The sequence below is a fragment of the Carcharodon carcharias genome, chromosome 13 (assembly GCF_017639515.1).
Source record: "Carcharodon carcharias isolate sCarCar2 chromosome 13, sCarCar2.pri, whole genome shotgun sequence".
NCBI classification, from domain to species: domain Eukaryota; kingdom Metazoa; phylum Chordata; class Chondrichthyes; order Lamniformes; family Lamnidae; genus Carcharodon; species Carcharodon carcharias.
The window spans coordinates 145797104-145816917 of record NC_054479.1 but is presented as its reverse complement, the minus strand read 5'-3'; the positions used below and the strand labels follow the sequence as shown (position 1 = coordinate 145816917).

At 48.4% G+C, this 19814-nt stretch overlaps 1 protein-coding gene across 1 annotated transcript in view; it reads right to left on the bottom strand.

Moving 5' to 3' along the window:
* LOC121286167 (semaphorin-3E-like) overlaps positions 1–19814 on the bottom strand; it is a 214951-nt gene that overhangs the window by 121785 nt on the left and 73352 nt on the right. Inside the window, exon 5 of the mRNA XM_041203146.1 lies at positions 16700–16793. Within this exon, the coding sequence (XP_041059080.1) occupies positions 16700–16793 (94 nt within the window). The remainder of the gene's footprint in view (positions 1–16699; positions 16794–19814) is intronic.

The following is a 19814-nucleotide window of genomic DNA, read 5'->3' as shown; positions in this document are numbered from 1 at the left end:
GAAGACAAATGGTATGTTGGCCTTCATAGCCAGAGGATTCGAGTATAGGAACAGGGAAGTCTTGCTGCAATTGTACAGGGCCTTGGTGAGACCACAGCTGGAATATTGTACGCAGTTTTAGTCTCCCTATCTGAGGAAGGATGTACTTGCTGTAGAGGGAGTGCAGTGAAGGTTTACCAGACTGATTCCTGGGATGGCGGGACTGACATATGAGGAGAGTTTGAGTCGGTTAGGATTATATTTGCTGGAGTTCAGAAGAATGAGGGGGGATCTCATAGAAACCTATAAAATTCTAACAGGACTAGACAGGGTAGATGCAGGAAGGATGTTCCCGATGGTGGGGGATCTAGAACCAGGGGTCACAGACTGAGGATACGGGGTACACTATTTAGGACTGAGATGAGGAGAAATTTCTTCACCCAGAGAGTGGTGAGCCTGTGGAATTCATTACCACAGAAAGTAGTTGAGACCAAAACATTGTATGTTTTCAAGAAGGAGTTAGATATAGTTCTTGGGGTGAAAGGGATCAAAGGATGTGGGGAGAAAGCGGGAGCAGGTTATTGAGTTGGATGATCAGCCATGATCATAATGAATGGCGGAGCAGGCTCGAAGGGCTGAATGGCCTACTCCTGCTCCTAGTTTCTATGTTTCTATGACAGGTCCAGGTGAAGCATTGAAATACAGTCCCCAGAGGGTGTGGGGCATCATCGTCGCTTGCTGTGTGCTATACAACCTGGCGCTGCAGCAGGGAGAGGACCTGGCTGAGGAGGAGATGGAGGAGCTGCACATATCCTCCGATGAGGAGGATGTTCAAGAGGGTGATGGTGAGGAGGTCCCCGAAGGCAAGGGTGCCGATGATGAGGCCATCGCAGTGACCAGACGAGGCAAGCACGGTTGGAAGGCTCTCATAGCCACAAGGTTCATGGAGGATGATGACAAAGGTACTGAGAGCACACAGAGAGAATGATGGAACTCTGTGTCACCTGCCCACTACATTCTGGCAACAATGACCAGCACCATCGTGGTGCAGGCATCACTAATGTGTCCAGGGAGTGTGAGGCTGGACCATCACTTTGGTCTGAAGGTTACACACTGCACAGGGAAGAGGCCCTGGACTGAGACACCTGCCTTTATCTTGTGCAGGAACCAAGGTTTCACATCTGAGTGACACGTTCACTGCTGATCAGAACAAGGAGACATAGGCAGGGTAATATTCTTAAGAGTTAATTGACAATAGTGAACAATATGTACAAGTGATCAACACTCATGCCCCAACTGTGCAACTACTTTTACTTAACCTTCCTAACCCTGCCGCTATGTCTTGGTGCTCCCCGGACAGTGGAGGTGGAGGTGGAGGTGGGGGCAGCCTGCTGACTGAGACGCCCTGTCTGTGATGACCTTGGCGGGCGTCCTCTGGAGGGGCCAGATTTGGAGGACCCCGGCCTGCTTTCAGGGTCCTGCTGTGTGGCAGTGACACCTTCCTTGGCCTGTGGAGCTGGAGCTGCTGAGGTCACAGGAAGAGGGGATTCGAATGGGCCAGACATTCCAGGAGTCACCTGGGTGGATGACCCCGGGGTGTGCACCTGCTGATCTTTCTTCCTATGGGTGCCCAATTACCCCTGGTTGACTCATAGAGAAGAAGGGGTAACTGGAGTAAGACCGAGCTGTCCCACACCCATCTTGCATTGACACTGTTGGAGGTTAACCATGGTGTCAGCAATGGATAAAAACAAGAAAACTGCAGATGCTGGAAATCCAAAACAAAAACAGAATTACCTGGAAAAACTCAGCAGGTCTGGCAGCATCGGCGGAGAAGAAAAGAGTTGATGTTTCGAGTCCTACTGACCCTTCAACAGAACTAGTTTTGTCGAAGGGTCATGAGGACTCGAAACGTCAACTCTTTTCTTCTCCGCCGATGCTGCCAGACCTGCTGAGTTTTTCCAGGTAATTCTGTTTTTGTGTCAGCAATAGAGTTCAGCCTGCATAACAGTGCAGGACCAATGTCCTGGAACAAGGTCTCCATAGCAGCCACCATTCTGCCAGAGTTGACCTCGGTGTGTTGCAATGCGTGCACTATCACCCCAGTCTGAAGGCGGACGGACTTCTCCATCGCAATCTGAGGTGTGCAGGGAACGTCCCTTCCTGATGTTCCTGAACTTGACTTTGCAGATCCAGCAACTGAGGAATGACTGAGTCCAGAGGCTCATCATCTGACTCAGATTCAGCAGATTTCTGGTCTCCAGCAGCCCTCCAAGTGCCGGAAACCTGGGAAGTCTCTGCTGCCACCTGTTGTGGATTAGGCAGTGCGATGTGCTCACCAGATTGTGACCCTGAGACTACTCTAAAGCTCAGTCCCACTGAGTTCTGGGTCTCTGCGTTGGTGGAGGGTGTGGGTGAATGCTGTGATGGGACTTCAATTAGAGTGTCATCAGATTCTTCTTCTGAAGTGTCTTTGGGGTTTGAGTCAAGGGCCTGGGTAGTGGACCCCCCTCAGCTGCTTCCCAGATGTGCCTGTGAGAGCAAAGAGAGATAATTAGTGCATTGCAGCGGAACTGACTCACAGCATGGTTATCTGATAGTTGTTGCACTGCTCTATCCTCACTTGGTAGGGCACCGCCAACCTCAGCGTCAGCACAGGACCGGTCCAGATCCTCGACAGCCAGCTGGATGGCTATGTTTCCAAAGTCCGTGAGGAGCTTGATGTCGGACATTCCTCCATCAGTCTGTGACCTCTCCCTTTTATAGTATGCCAGCTGGTCCTGTATGAGACAAATGGAGAGAGTGTAAGCAGGATGCCTGGCATGTGTGGGTGGTGAGTGATGCCAGGGATGGGATGAGGACAGGATCTGCAGGGCAGATGAAGGTGTGTGTGAGAGTGTGAATGGTGATGTCCCTTGCACTGGCAGTGAGCGAGGGCCGTGTGGGTGTGTGATGGGTTTGTGAGTGTGTGAGTTGGGAGTGATGAGGAAAGCGACTTACCCTGGCGGAACAGAGGAGATCATTCATCCTCTTTCAGCACTGGGTGGCTGTCCTCTTTTGAAGGGTGTTGGTGCTAACCATCGCTGCCACTGCCTCCCATCTTGGATTGGTGACCTTGCTTGCTGATCTATGCCCAGAATGGAGGTTGGGAGGGCTTCATGGTGGGGCCTCCACTGCATCCAGTAGGTGCCTGAGGGCAGCATCAGTAAATCTGGGGGCAGCATGTTTCCTCCCTTTGGCAGCCGTGACTTTGCAGCAGCTTCCGATGCCTCAGAGAGAGGTAGCTCCCTGCAGGGGCACCCTTTAAATATGGGGCCCGGATTACTGAATGAACCAGAGGCTGCTCTGCGAGCGATCAGGCCTGTTTCCCATGAATGCATTAATAGTGAGGTGGAAAATGCTGGGAATGGCTCGATATGGCATGAAAACCTGTTATTGTGGCTGGCAGGTAAAATGGCTTATTTCAAACCTGCTGCTATACTTACAAATCTGGGATGATTCTGCCCATAGTGTTAGATTTGCAGCGTGAATGTGTAAATAAATAATCCTCTTAATTTAAACTCACAAAAAGTTTACTGCTGGTTATTCAGATTCTTCATATGCTCAGAGGTTAAGAAACACCCACATCTTCCTTTTCAATAACACACTGATTATGGACAGTAAGGGAAGGGAATGGGAGTTTCAATGTGCTCTCATCCCTGTCTCGAGCAGTTGGATCGCTGTTCTGACACACACACAAATATTTGATCTTTCCAGAAAACTGAGGAAAACCATGGGCAGGATCTCCCGGTCGGCGAGAGGGGGCAGGGCCTGCTCACCAAGGTGTAAAATGATGCGGGATGACGCTGGGCGGAACTCCCGATGTCACCCCATGTGATTTCCATTTTCAGGTTGGCAGGGGTGCAGCGGAGTCAGCTGTGCCCCCGCTGACCTGTCAACGGCCTATTAAGGCCACTGAGAAACTAATTAAGGCCATTAATGGACCTGCCCATCCAACCTTAGGGTCGGTGGGCAGGCTGGGAGCCCTGGCGGGCTTCAGAAAAAGCATCAAACCTCATCCATGGGCAGGATGAGGGTTCATGAGGATATTTAAATTTTTATCCGATCTTTCAGTAAAAGTTATGGACATGTCCCAAATCATGTGAGAGTGTCACATGAAGGGACATGTCAGAGAAGTCTTTTTATCACTTGTATTAAAACTTTTAATTCTGAAGCGATCTCCCTGAGGCAGCACTTAGCCTCAGGGAGATCTGTGCGCAGTTTTGCGCGCAGCGCTTACTGGTGCACGTCATGGTGGGTGGGCCTTAATTGGTGACACCAATTGGAAGCACACTCTCTCTCGCACATCCCCCCCCCCAATAGGGGGAAAGCTTTTCCCCGTAAATTTCCAATCCCCCTGAGGTTTGGTATCCCATAGATGAAGAGACTTGGGAATGTGAAATGAATCAAAAATGACTTTTAATTGATATTGTTACTTCAGACATAGTTACAAAGATATCGCTGTGCAAGTATTCATTGCTTTATTTAATGGAAAATAATTCTAATACAGTCCAATCAGACTCGATGAGTGCCCACAGTTCAGTTTCCCATCCATGTGATTCTTGAAATATGTCATTTCTATAGTTTTTTTAAGTGATGCCTATCCCCACAATGTAGCTGGTCAGGTCAGAAGCGCAGGGTGTAGACTCCCGAACCAACCAGCCCAGGCCTTTTAAAGGTGCTCCCAATAATTGAAAACCCCAGAAATGGGATCAGGAATCCTGGAATTGGATCCTGGCTGCCATTTTCAAAGGGCCCCCTAGCTATCCCGACTCAGGGAATATCCAGCCCATAATCATTTAACAATCTCTTCTCTGCTGAAGGTGGGATGAAAGGTTTAGCTCCTTCCATAGAGATTAACAAACCAGCTGAATATGTGCACAATAATATATTGAATGCCTGAATTTCAGTCAGCAACCTTTCAACATTCTGCCAACCAAAAAGCGGTTAAAAATCTAACTTAGCCATAATCTGGAGATCAAAACTATTTTAGATTTTGTTTTGTACCTTTCTCTGCCAAGAAGAACATTACACAAAATATATACAAAGAAAACAGAAAACAGAGAGAAGTCACTATGGGCAGAATTTTACCCTTGGTGTGTGGGAACAGCGGGCAGGGGTGGTGGGGAAGTCGGCTGTCGCCCGCGATCGGCAGTGCTCCGTGAATTTACATGGATGGGCCAGTTAAGGCCCTCCCAGCGTGATACGCAGCCTGGAATGTGCACCAGGGGTGAGTGGGGGCATGATACCCGCCGGGTCTAATGGTGACCCAGTGGCCAATTCAAACGCAGCCTCGGCAGCCCCTGGAATTCTGCCACCGAAGGATGCAAAAGTGTTGTAAATGGAAACCATAGTGGGTGGACATGACAGGCAGGAGGGCAGGGGGAGGGCAGGAGAGCAGGGGGAGGGCAGGGGGGAGGGCAGGAGGGCAGGAGGGCAGGGGGGCAGGGGAAGGGCAGCCTTCTTCAACAAAGACAGTCTGGGGGAATTTAAATATGCAGATGGTATTGTTAGGACAATAGATGTTCCAAAGCTTTAAAAAAAATCTATCATTCAGAGATTCAAGCTGTCAAAGCCTGAGGAAGAGAATAAAAACTGATGTGGAACCACCTTCAATCAGTAATGGACATATAGAATCAGAATTTCATGCTACCACTTGTGTTGGAAGGACTTTAAAAATGGTGGGCGGGACCCAATTTCAGGATTCCCACCCCCATTTCCATTTCTGGTCATTTTTCCAGCGCAGGATAAGAGAGTGGGTAATGAGTTTATGCAAAGCACTCCCACCTTTCCTGACTCCATTGTGGGGTAGACACTTCACAGTTCCCATCATTTTGATGGTGCTGGGCTGGCTCTTGCAGGAAGTGTGATTTGTGGCTTCTCAGACAAGTCTTGAACCATGGGGGACCCTCCTCTGGTGTCGGGGGCTAAAAATCTATCAGGAATTGAACAGTATCAACAGAAGGGGGCTGAACAGATGGCCAGATATCTGTTTCTCCAGTTGGCTTCATTAGGAATGCTTGTTGAGCTCCAAGAATGACTAATAGACTCAAACAAAAACAAAGAATTCTGGAAAAACTCAGCAGGTCTGACAGCATCTGCGGAAAGAAAGACAGAGTTAACGTTTCAAGTCTTCAAATGAAGAAGAGTCATACAGACTCGAAACCTTAACTCTGTCTTTCTCTCCACAGATGCTATCCGACCTGCTGAGTTTTTCCAGGATTTTACTTTTCAGATTTCCAGAATCTGCAGTATTTTGCCTTTATATTAGACTAATAGACTCAGTCTGGAAACAGTTTGTTTACACAGTTATAAAGGGGATAGCCAGTCTTGTTTAATTGACAGTTTTATGAGATTATAGTAACTTTATTTTTCTTTGAAGTTGTTTTTCAGTGTTGGTGCATTTATTTGGACATGATTAAGATTAAGAAGTAGATTAAAGGATTATTCAGTGGAAAATTCACTACCTGTGTTTGATTGAAAACTTCACGCTAAGTTATGAGGGGGCAATATTTTTCAAAGGAACTTTTGAATGATTAAAATAAACAATCTCATTAACGTTTTTAAGAATTGCCAGTGTTATTATATAGCTCATTGTCTGTGTACTTGAGTGGGCATGGAGCTGGGTAAGGGCAAGGATGGGGCATGAGGGGGGTGGAGTGAAAGGTGAGGGCTTGAGGATGCGATAAACATGAATACAGCTGGGCCAATGTCCCAGCAAAAGGCCTTTAACCTGATGGCCTCACCCTCTGCTTACCTCCATTGGACCCACCTTGGACCCTCATACCCTGGTCGGCCTCCCTGACAAGAAAATGGATTAGACGGCCACCTCCAGCACGGAAACACATAGCAGATTTGGGAAATTTCCTGATTCCCACTTTCTGTCCCCTTGATGAAAATCCAGTACATATTGAATAGAATACTTCATCCGGAGTAATGCCTTACTAGAGTCGGTTATGGGGAATAATTTGAAACACAGCCACTAAGGCAGAATTAAAATTGGACCCGCTCATGTGTGAAACTAGATACGAAACAAATTGTTACTGATGCATGAACAGCTTTCTTAATTTTGCTGCCAATTCATATAAACAGATTTGAACAAATATTTCTAGGATTCATAGATCCATATACAACACAAAGCTCTGATTGTTACACTGGAACTGGCTATATTATGCAACATTCTGAGTTATAGATACTCACAGATTATTAGATAAACAGATACAGATATATAGGGCGAATCTTTCCTTCTGGAGTCTATGTTTGGTGGGGGGTGTGGAAGTGGGAGTTATTTCTGCTGGGGTCGGGTCGGCTGACCCCATGTGACCTTGCGCTGTTTAGCTCATTACATATGCATCCACAAAGAGCTCGCTGAGTCTCGTGGTGGGAGCAGGCAGGAAGTCGCTGTCCCTGTTGTTACCTCATGGGGTCAAAGGTCCGGGCACCATGTGTAAAGGGTACCCAGACAACTGTCCAGTCACTGCAGGCTAGGAGATCCAGATCTTGTCGAGACCAGGACGTCACAGACCAGACGACGTCTGGCCCCACAGTTTAGTGAAGCTCCCAGCAGGCTCTCCTCCAGACTGTCCGGGACAGGTGGGAGATGCTGTTTCCCAGGGGTGGCAGCAAGAGGCCCTCCCATCAAACCATGGCCTGGGCAGAGGTTGTAGCAGTGGTTAGCTCCCATGGGGCCCACACCAGAACTGCCCAGCAGTGCAGGCAGAGGGTGAATGGTCTGCTGAGCTCTGCCAGGCTAAGTGCCACCATCTACTCACTGCAAACGGACACTCAGAAGGGCATCAGGCAGTGTAAGTGTGTGAGCGCACAGGGACGTCAGAGAGGGGTCTGGGTTGTGGGACTCAGCAGCAGAAGGGACATGGGCACTGAATGTGTGGCAGCCACTTCTCGCTCTCAATCTTCTACCAGTTGCCGGGCATCCGGCTTGTTAATGACTTACTGGGGAGCGCTCAGGAACTGCCATAGGCACACATGCTCCTAAACTGCTCATGTACCCATAGGGATGACAAACAATCCTTCTCTCTATCTGCAGGGCAAGAACTGTCACAATAGAAGGGAGGGGGCCAAGACTGGAGGCAGTCCTGCTCCATATTCGAATCCTCACCCCACTCGAGGAGGAGGTCTCTGAGCTAGCTGGGGAGGAGCAGGACTGGGCCTGTGCTGAAGGTGAGATAGGTCTCCCCCAGGAAGCCAGTGAGGATGCCTCCAGTCTGCAGTTGTCAGATGCACCCACAGAGTGAGACATTACTTAGGTACCCACCAAACCTTTCTTTCCTCCATTCCAGGTACTGGAAAGAAAAGGGGGAGGCCCACAGGGAGACCAGCTGCTGAACCAGACCCTACCCCACCTCTGAGGATGATGTCTTAGAAGATGCATCGTCACAATGTTCACCTGTACGCTCCACCAGCGCAGATACATTCACCTCGGGGGATGCACATTCTAGAGTAGGCTCAGGGTCACAATCTGGTGAGCACATCACTGACATGGGTCACTGACAGCCGAGGTCACTGACACTCGGGGGACTGCTGGAGACCAGGCCTCTGCTCAGCCCCATGTGGATGACTAGCCTCTGGACTTGGCCCTAAGAGACCTGATGGAGATGTAAAGCCAGACAGGGGAACATCAGGCAGAGATGCCAGAGGCCATGTGCAGACTGGACCGATGGTTGGAGGAGTCTGTCCATGTTCTGTCTGCTGTTGTGTCTCCAGCATGTGAGCACTTGGCTGTCCCCATGGAAAGGGTGATGGCCGCCTTGGTCACCCAGGTGTAACAGAGCACACGGCAGCTGCTGGATATGCGCTCGGAGCTGCGTTCCATCGCTCTAGCAATGGGTGCAGTGCAGCAGTGGCTAGGCAAGAGGGTGATGGGGCACTTCAACCTCCCTCCAGGTGCCCTAAGGAGTCAGGAAAATGCCACCAGGCACCCACAGGAAACTGCAGCGCCAGCCAGGCTTCATTCCAAGGGTGCCCTGCCACTCCCCTCCCCTCACCAGTGACCCCATCACCTCCCCAGTAATTCAGCCCAGTAAGGCTGAGGAGGGGGCACCTGCACCTGATCAGGAGACCCTTAGCAGACCACCAACTTCACCACAGTCAACAGGGCATAGCAGTCAGCTGGCTGTCCCCACCTTAGCTGTGGATGTCAGGGAAGCCCCTAGACATAGTGATAGGAAAAGAAAGATCGAGCAGTTCTGAAGGCCCACAGGAGACATAGGAGTATGACCATTGGATATACTTTTGCCACTTGTAAATATCTGTTCACTTGCACAGTTTGGAAGTTGATTCCATCTTGCTGTTATTTTCTTCAATTGTCGCGGGCATTTAAGGGTGTGGAATTTGGGCCCCCATCAGAGTCCGAGAGTGAGCTCCTATAGATTCACTTCTCTCACATCATCAACTTAGTGATTATTCAATAATCCCACATGTGCGTGGTGAAGCACTGGCCATCATTTGTGAGTGTGCGGCCTGAACACATATCTTGTAAACCATTACTTGTAGCTCACCATGTTCTGTGCTGTGAGAATAATGTCTGCACAGAGTGTTCAGTGTGGTCATTGCAGCTCCTGCTGCTCTTGCCCTGATGTGAGGTGTGGGTCCAAGGAGTACTCAAAGAGAGTTAACCATACTATGTGAGTGGCGAGGAACACGGTAGATGCAGTTTCAGGAGTGAGAGAGTGAAGCTCTACACTGTCTTAACAGTAGAAAACCAGAGGCTGTCCTACATGTCTGGTGGACACATCCAATTGTTAATGGTTTCCTTGGTGATTTGTCATTTTGAGCTAACATGGGGGTGAAGGCGACAAGTAAGAAGGCAACAAGCAAGTTAGCCTTGACTGCAAGAGGGGTTGAGTGTACGATTAAAGAGGTGTGTGTGCAGTTGACTGAAGCCTTAGTCAGATCTCACATGGAGATTTGTGTGACCTGCTCGACTCCTTGTGAAGGGTGGCAGTAGACCTCGCATTAAGGGTTTGCCACCAAAGTGCATTAGACATTTTGAAGGACCGGTGCCTTACTCCATGAGGAGAGAGAGTGTTAATGGGTCTGTGTGCTGGACCGTGTAAAGGGCTGTGAGGCTGTCCACATGAAGCATCAGCAGCTCTAACAGGCCCCTGCAGGGTTCCATGCAAGAAAAACGCTACCTTGGTTGGGGCGTTTACAATGATGGATCATGGTCTCACACTAATACTAGGACCAACTAAGACTGAGACTTGTAAGGGACTTTACAATTGGAGGATCCACAGTGGTTGCTACTCAACAACCGATAATGCAGGTGGGGCACTCTCAGTGAGTGGACTCCAAAGTTACCTCAACATTTTCAGCTTGATAAAGGTGTCAAGGGAAATGGGTTTACTGAGGGTAAGTGGCAATTGGACGGCAGGAGCATTATCTTCCCTGATCAATCTGCACGGAGCAGCAACCTCGAGGGGCCAAATGAAGTTCTCATGCTGCTCCTCCCTGTGGACCCAGATATCTGGTTCTGCAAGCGCTGCCCCATGTTGGGGGCAGGTGTGAGGGTGACATGGGTGCATACTTGCTGAGGTTAGATTTCACATTGCTTCCAAGTTGACATGCACACGAACTTTGTGAAAGCTTGGGAAAAACCTCAATTCTACCTCCAGGTTCTCTAGATCACGGGAGAATGGAATGTTTTGCAGGTTCTAATGTGTGCATTTAGCAGCAGGGCTCTGTATCTCAGCACAGTTTGGTACAAGCAAAGGATCAAACACCAGCAGTGCAGACATTAAGTGGTAACTTAATTCAGCTATCATAAATCAAAGTACCTTAGAGAAAAGTATAGTGTCTGTAACCAAAAAGGAGCTGGTACCTTTGAGCCAGCAGAGGATAGAAAATCAAGTTGTAAAGGAAATATCTTGTCAGCTTGGAGTGATCAGATTATTCCGGGCCTGTCATGTTGTACCCCTGCAGTGCCCCCTGCATATGTATCCGCAACATTCTGGCCCTCGTCAGCTCAATCCCCTTCACTGTCCTCATTGTCGGGGAGACACCTCTGTCCTCCAGGTCTTGAGCCGACTGGCGATGACCTTGGAGAGAATCTTATAGTCCACATTCAGCAGTGAAATGGGTCGCCAATTTCTAATTTCCTCCCTTTCTTCCTTGTGCTTGTAGATGAGGGTGATGATGCCTTTCCTCATGGATTCTGACATGCTGCCAGCCAGGAGCATACTCTCGTACACTTCTAGCAGGTCTGGGCTGATCCAATCCCACAGAGTCGAATACAACTCAGCCGGTAAGCCGTCTCTTCTGGGAGTCTTACTCTTCTCGAAGGACTCAAGGGCCATAGTCAGTTCATCAGGAGTTAGTGGTTTGTCCAGACTCTCCCATGTACTGTCGTCTAAGACCTCCGTGATAGACCACAGGAAGGACTGGGAGGCTGTGCTGTCTGTGGGCGTCACGTCATACAATCCGGCATAAAAGGATTTGCTGATGTCAGACTGTCAAAATGATGTCAAAACATTAGATTGCGATGAATTTACTGAGCTGTCTTCTTCTTTCAGGCTGCTGATCACAGAGCTCTCTCTGTGTATCTTTTGGAAGAATAAACGTGAACACGTCTCATCCTGCTCCACGGAGCGGACTCTGGATCGGAAGATGATCTTGGAGGCCTCCGAGGCAAAGAGCGAGGCTTGCTGGCTCTTCACCTCTTGGAGTTCCTCCTTGACATCGACCCCCATCGACTGCAACCGGAGCAGATTCTGCATGTTTTTCTGGAGTTGGAACATTTCCCTCTGTTCCTTTCTAGCTTTCTGGACACCTTTGAGGATGAAAAACCTCTTGATGTTTCCCTTGATCACTTCCCACCAGTGTGTCAGGGATTTGAAGAGGGGTTTCCCGGTTCTCCAACCTTTGTAATCCCTCTTGAGCTCCTCAATGTTCTCTGGGGTCAGCAGTTGCACGTTTAGCTTCCATGCCCCCCTGCCAGCCCTCTGGTCTTCCTCTAAATGACAGTCAGCCAGTAGGAGGCAGTGGTGAGAGAAGAACACCGGCTTGATGTTGGTGGATCTGACTGCGAATGCACGGGACACAAACAGGAAGTCTATCCTGGAACAGACGGACCTGTCAGGCCGCGACCAGGTGTATCTACGCTGCGCTCCGTCTGCAGGGTTGCTGAAGACATCGTGCAGCTTAGCATCCTTTACTGTTTCCATCAGGGATCTGGACGTAGCGTCCAATCTGCTGTCGGCCCTGCCGGATCGTCCAGCCGCATCGATGATGCAGTTGAAGTCACCGCCCAGAATGACCGGCCGGGAGGTTGCCAGCAGCAGTAGGAGCTGCTGAAAAACCTCCAGCCGCTCAGCCCCTTGTGCCAGGGCGTACATGTTAATTAACCGGAGTGGAGCGTTCTTGTACATTACGTCTGCTACGAGGAGGCGCTCACCCACCACCTCCTTAACCTGGGAGACGGTGAAGCTGCCTCCCTGCAGCAGAATCCCCAGGCCGGAGGAACGAGAGTCGTTTCCTCCCGACCAGATCGATGGCCCATGTGACCACCATCGTGACCATTGCCTGTAGGAGCTGAGGTGCGGTATCGCACACTCCTGCACAAACAACAGGTCAGCTTTGACCTTGGCAAGGTAGTCCAAGCTCGCAACACATCGCGTAGTAGATTTAATGCTACACACCTTTATGGATACAATCTTTATCCCCGTTTTTAAAGCTTTTAGTCTCTTACCAAACCTGTTGTCTCTGAGAGTCCCAGGCCTTTGGTCTGCTCCTGCATACCCATAGTGTTCACAAATTGCCTCACTTTGGATGGGCTGAGGAAACTGTCCTGAACCTCCCCATTGGAGATGTTCTGCTCGGGTGGCATCTGGGGGTTCTTGCAAGGAACGAGCTTTGAATTGTTCTCTGTTGGAGAAGCTTCTCCAATCCTCTCCCCCTCTGGGGCGTTGCTGCTCCCGGCTTCCCAGAGCTGGGGTGCGCTGAGCGCCTCACTGCTCCCAGATTCCTGGAGCTGGGGTGCGCTGAGCGCCTCACTGCTCCCAGATCCCTGGGGCTGGTGTACACTGGCCTCTTCGGGTTGTGGGCGATGTTGGGGTGCGCTGGTCTCCTCATTGTCTCCAATGTTCTGGAGCTTGGGTGTCTTGTCCTCCAACTCCCTGGAGCTTTGCCGTTACTTCTGTAGGTGCTGCCCTGGTACATCTTTGTCCGAAGAGCTGCTGCCCTTGTCATCCGTGTTGGATGGGAGACGCCTCTTGCCACTCGTCTGGGAAGTGGCTTGGTCCATTCTTAGCCCATTCTTCCTTTTGGTCCTCTTCACCAGCTGCCACTCCCCCTGATGGTTCCTCTTCCATTGATTCGATCCCCTGAGGAGTGGAAGGATCAGGGGGCAGTGCTGTTGATTGGCTGTCTGCTGCCTCAATTTTTTCCTCCATTTTGTTTCTCTCTGTGTCTTCCTTTGTCCCATTGTTCTCACTGGGGGCCATGGTGGTTGCAGTGTTGTAAGTGTCCTTGGTAGTAGTGACACGAAGCATTTCATCTGCTTCCCCCTCGTTGGCTTTGGCTGCCTGTGCATAAGTGAGGCAGTGTTTGGGGCAGGTCCTGTAGAGGTGACTTGCCTCACCACACAGGTTGCAGCTCTTAGTCTGTTTACAGTCCTTTGTCTGGTGCCCTTCCTGTTTGCAGTTCTTACAGAGGGTGGTGCTGCAGTTGGCCACCACATGACCAGACTTGCCACATGAGTGACAAAGTTTGGGCTGCCCAGCGTAGACAAGGTAGACACGGCTTCCCCCAATAGCGAAGCTGGAAGGAGGGTTCAGGATGGCTCCCTTACCATCGGTCTTGACGGTGACCTTGACTTGACGTTTGCTTGTCCAAATCCCAAAGGTGTCTCTAATCTCGGTGCATCTCCCAACCTTGTCGACGTACCTGGCGAGGAAGGTGAGCACGGCGGTGACAGGGACGTGGGGGTTGTAGAGATGCACGGTCACCACACAGTCCCGTCGCAACAGCAGAGCAAAGAGCGGCTCCACCATCAGGATCCTCACCTGCGGCTGGTCTCTCTTCTCCTCGAACACCTTCAGGAACTGGACGCAGGCAGCAACATTCCTGAAGGTCACGTCGAAGTATCCAGCGCTGAGGAAGTCCTGCAGGGAGTAGATCTCCGCAGATTCAACACACGACTGCAACAGGATCAGCTTGATGAAGAAAGCCCGATCCATGGGTGCTCATCCTTCGCTGTCCTTCACCGCCACCCGAACGCTGTTACGTACCCCATGGTTTGGGGTTCGACTGGTTATAGCCATCATTTCACTCCACTTGATCTTAGCCAAAAGGCTGAGACTCCTTCTGCCCTTAGCTTGCCTCCCCACATCCAGCCTTCACAACCTTAGCTTGTGAAATTGAAAGTGAGCAGAGCCTCATGCTGGACGGGCACAGGTGCTGCATGGGAGTGTGGTCAGTGGGTGGGTGGAAATGCAGGTCACCCCAGATGGACAACTGAAAGCGAACCCCAGCAGGCTGCACTGAAAATGCTCGGAACAGTGAGATGGGTGTGATGGAGGAAGGATCCTCCTAAAGGCCCTGCCACACACACACTTCCCCCTCCAGAAACACTCTGAGTGAAGAAGTTTCTCCTCATCTCAGTCCTAAATGGCCTATCCGATATCCTGAGACTGTGACCCCCTGTTCTAGACCCACCCCAGCCAGAGGAAACATCATCCCTGCATCCAGTCTGTCCAGCCCTGTCAGCATTTTATATGTTTCAATGAGATCCCCTCTCATTCTTCTCACATCCAGTGAATACAAGTCTAGTCGGCCCAACCTCTCCTCATACGACAATCCGGCCATTCTAGGAATCAGTCCGGAAAACCTTCGCTGCTCTCCCTCTATGGCAAGTATATCCTTTCTTAGGTAAGGACACACTGCAAACAGACACACACACACACACGCAACTGCACACATGCACTAAGTGATGAAAGGAGGAGTCTGATAAAGATAGAGTTGAAATTGTTACTTTACTGAAAAAATGGGAGGAGCGCAGACTGAAATGACTCAGCAAACCCAAAAGGCTTAACTGTCACTAGCTGTTTGCTGTCTGGCAAGAATCTTTAGTGTTAGAACACATTCGTATTGGAACAGAAACAATTCACAGAATGCAAATTGTACTTTACAGAAAAATGGGACAAGAATATTTTTAGGAACAAGCGAAGTTGGCTGAACAATTGTATCCCATCGATCAACCAATCTCCCAGCATTTCCCTTAATTTAAATATAGTGTTGTCGTTAATCTCACAGGCCTGGAACAATAAGTCAGGAAATATGAGCTTAAAATCTCAGTTTGGCAGTTTAAGAATTTTAATTCAGCTTTGAAAATGTTTTTAAAAATCTGTAAATAAAAAATTGTTGGCAGTTGGCAAACAATCAGATCAGCCAAGATCTTAATGAATGGGGAAGTAGGCTTGAGGGGCCGAGTTGCCGACTCCTGCTCTGAATTCGGTCGTTCCTAAAAATGATCATGCAGATTGTCAAAAAACTAATTTGATCGCTACTGTCCTTTAGAGTCACAGAGCAGAATTTAATGCTCTTCCGGAGGTGAGTTCTGAGGCCGGGGAGGCTGTTTAATTGGGTGGGAGGGTGAGGGGTGAGGACTTCACCACCTCCTTGCTTCCCCCCCACCCACCGTTTAAGACCGGATCGGCAGGTTTACATGTGACCTTCCCAGCTGGATGCCATATGAGACTCTTAAGGGAGTGATTAACGCTCATTCCAATGCTGCTGGTATTGAAGCAGCAGGCGGCGGGGTATTGTTATGTGGCAAAGCCATTCAGGCACTCGATGCTTGATCAAGGGACCCAGCATTGGGAAAGGAGGAGGCCATTGAGAGCCATCCTCTGCCATTTGTCCGATTCCCCTCCCCTCCCTTGCGGGTTACCCTAATCCCGCTGTGACTTACCTTTCTCCACAAAACCCACAATGTACCCTGGTAGAGGCCAAAGTGTACTGGCAGAGCAGCTCGCTCTGATTGGCTGGCAGCTTTCGGGGCAGAATTTCCATCCCTGCTTGGTGTTGGGGGGGGGGGCGGGGGTGCGGGGGAAGGAGTGTACCCCCACTCCCCCCCACCCACCATGGAGACGGGAGCCCTGGCAACTGGGTTCCTGCTATCAGTGACTTAATTCCCTCAGAGCTCCCAGAGATCGGGTCAGTGGGGATGCCCCCACTTCTGGTGGTGGACATTGGCCCCCAATCCGCCTACTTTAAATTCCACTCATAGACCATTTATGACACAGATAGAAGCATTAGAAAAGGAAACCTGCTATTTGACGACATTGTGACTACTGTACCAAACCAAGATGGTTGACTTCTAAGTGAAACAGCCCAGTAATCCCATCAGTTGTATCAAATCAGTGCACGTTTGCAGCAGGTCAAGAAGGTGACGCACCAGCATATTCTCAGGACATAAAGGATGGACAATACATGCTGACCTTTCCAGCAAAGTCTACAAAGACATCACCACTGACAAGGCACCTCAATGCTGATGGGGCTCAGAAAATATAGGCTATAATTCCCATTTCAACTGGCCGTTCTTGAGAAATTATTTTAAAGCTCCATTAATTTTTGGGCAATTTTAAATTCTGTTCGCCAGTTAGAATCAAGATTGGCAACTGAAGCCTGTCACTACTTTCACCATTTTCTAAGATATACTTACCAACCAAAGTCGAGACACACGACTTGCTTGGGTCAAAGGGACATTTGTTTCGGCCATACTCAAGCTGTTGAGATTCCAACTTGAAAATTCGGCCCTGCAAATGTAAAAAAGATACTTCAATTGACAGCTGGTTATAACTAAATGAAATTAAATCTCCAAACAGAATTGGCCATCTGGAACTCCTGGGCAAATGCCTCCAATCTGCTGCCATAAGATGCCAGGAGGAAATCTGCTCTCAACTCAACCTTCCAATCATTAAAATTCATGGACAGAAAATCAGGCTGGGGGTGTGTAATTCTGCAGTCTGTAGTGTGGGCCAAACAGAAGGTTAATCCTAGACTGTCACATTATTAAAAGCTTTATCCCCTGGGTAAAAGATCTCAGGTCAAGAACAGATGCAAAGGATTTATGTTTGTATGGCTGGGGAAGGTCGATGTTAAGGTTAACAGTCCATTCAATGGCTTCATCTGACACAGTTTGAATGGTTGTGATGCCACCAGGAATGGATCTCTCAGGGTAGGAATGAGCAGAATAATTATTGGTTTGAAGTTTGCAAATGATAGGGCTGGAATATGTATCAGTACTTTTTATATTATAGAGAAGGGCCCAGAGATTCAAACAACAAGGAGAGGACTGTCATAATATTGTATTAGAGCTAATAAGATACCTTTGTTGAGGTTCAAAATTTGAGCGGACTTTGCTAAGGGCTTCATGACATACTGTAGCCTAATCATTACTGCATCCAGAGATTAGACTCCTGTTTCATTTAAGAACATAAGTGTAGTAACTGAAGGTAAAGCCTCTCCCGCTGTCTGTCCAGGGTCACATGATGTTCTGGGAGGCTCCGACCAATGAGCCCTAATTGTGGGCAATCTGGGAGTGGGGCTTCCCGATAAGAGTCCTGATCGAGCGTGTAGCACCTGAAAAGCTCGCAGTAATTAGGTTTATTTGTTTCTTATTGAAACCTGTCTGCTCCGTTGAGTCATTATAATCAGAACTTAAGAAATAGGAGCAGTTGACGATCAGGCCTGCTGAGCTGACTCCATCAGTCAATACGATCATGGCTGATCTTGGGCTCCAACTCCATTTTCCTGCCCACTCCCCATATCCATGGATTCCCTGAGGGACCAAAAACCTGTCTCTCCCAGCTTTAAATGTATTCAACCATGGAAACCTTTGGGGTACAGAATTCCAAAGATTTACAACCTTTTGAGTGAAGTAATATCTCCTCAGCTCAGCCCTAAATGTTCAGCCCCTTATCCTGAGACTGTGTCCCTGTGTTCTAGATTTCCCCGGCCAGGAGAAACACCCTCTCAGTGTCGACCCTGTCAAACCCCTTCAAAATCTTGTAGGTTTCAATGAGATCACCTGTCCTCCTTCTAAACTTCAGAGTATGTGAACCCAATTAATTCAGTACAATTAACCTGTAAGATATTTCTTTGAACCAGATCAAATTGTCTTATGCCTATGAACGGCACGAAAATGCCAAATTAACATTTTGATATTCCTTTTCCAAACACCTCTCACCAAATGATTTGCACTGACAGGCCAAGATGCCACTGAATGAATGAATCATGCTTTTCTTTCCTGGATTAGTTTATGCTGCTTTCGTTAGAGGACGTGCTACGGGTAGGTCAGAATTTGTCATGAAAGTGACCTGTAGTGGAAGCACAGGCTCTGTCTATCTCCTGAAGGCAGAGGTTGACATCAGCACTGAATCATGCAAACCCTATACTTCAGAGCAGGATATTCTTCAAAGTCTTTTTTCTGATAGATTACTCAATCGTTTAATGTTAATAATGCTTTCCCAAGAATAATCAGTGATTTATTTCTGCATAGACCAGTTGCCTAGGTTTAAAGGAAGGATTTACCTCCCACATGTTTTCTATAAAGCAGCATTTGCAAAGATGATTCTTTGGCCATTTTTAGTGCTGAATCTTAGGAACTAAATTAAGGCAAATATAAACTACAGAAATTTCATTTATTTCAAAGCCTTCTTTAAGTAGAACAATGTGGTTAATACTTTCTGATGTTTAAAACTTTGTTCCAAATTCAGAATCTTATTAACATTAATATTTGTTGGCTTACATTGATACTGTATTTGAAAGACTACAGAAGAGGGTAAAAATTGCTGTTGTGTAATTATACGTGTGTGTAATGTGCTTATATTAAGCACCTATCTGCTATTTTAGCTGATTAAGATAAATGGATTTAATACCACCGTTAAAACAGCCAGGGGAGAAATTTTAAATTAACCATTTGTTTCATAGCATTATTGAGAATAGATTTTTCCCATCATGTCTTTCTTTTTAAAAGAGGCAGAGACTTTCTAAATCAATGTTGGGGCACAGTTAGGCTGCAATGGATCATCTATTCAGTTCTGACTGAAGACGATTGCTAATGCTTCAGCCTTGTCTTTTGCACTGACCGTACTGGGTTGTTGGGGATGTTGGTGGAGCCTTCCCCTCCAGTTAATTGTTTATTGTCCATCGCCATACTCGACTGCATATGACAGGTCTTCAGGCTTTGATTTGATCCACTGGTTATGGTTAGTTCTATCTACCATACACTGCTTCCATTGTTTAGCATGCACGTAGTCCCATGTTGTAGCTTTACCAGGTCGGCATTTCATTTCTAGCTATGCCTGGTGCTGCTCCTGGTATGCTCTCCTGCACACCTCATTGCACCAAGGTTGATTGCCCAGCTTGGTGGTACTGGTAGAGTGGGGGATTTCCCGCTATAAGACTGCAGACTGTGGTCAAAACAGTTCTGCAACTGCTGATGGCCCACAGTGCCTCATGGATGCCTGTCCTGAATCTATCCCATTTAGCATGGTGGTCGTCTCATAAAACACGATGGAGGGTCTCATCAATGTGAAGTCAAGACTTCATCTCTACATTCCTCCCAAAACTGTCATAGTCAGGTGCATCTACGATGGGTAGGTGGATGAGGATGAGATCAAGTATGTTTTCCCTCTTGTTGGTTCCCTCACTGTCTGCTGCATACCCAGTCTAGCAGCTATGTCCTTCAGGACTTGGTCAGTTCTGTCATAGTGGTGCTACCGAGCTACTCTTGATGATGGACATTGAAGTCCCCCACCCAGAGTACATCTGTA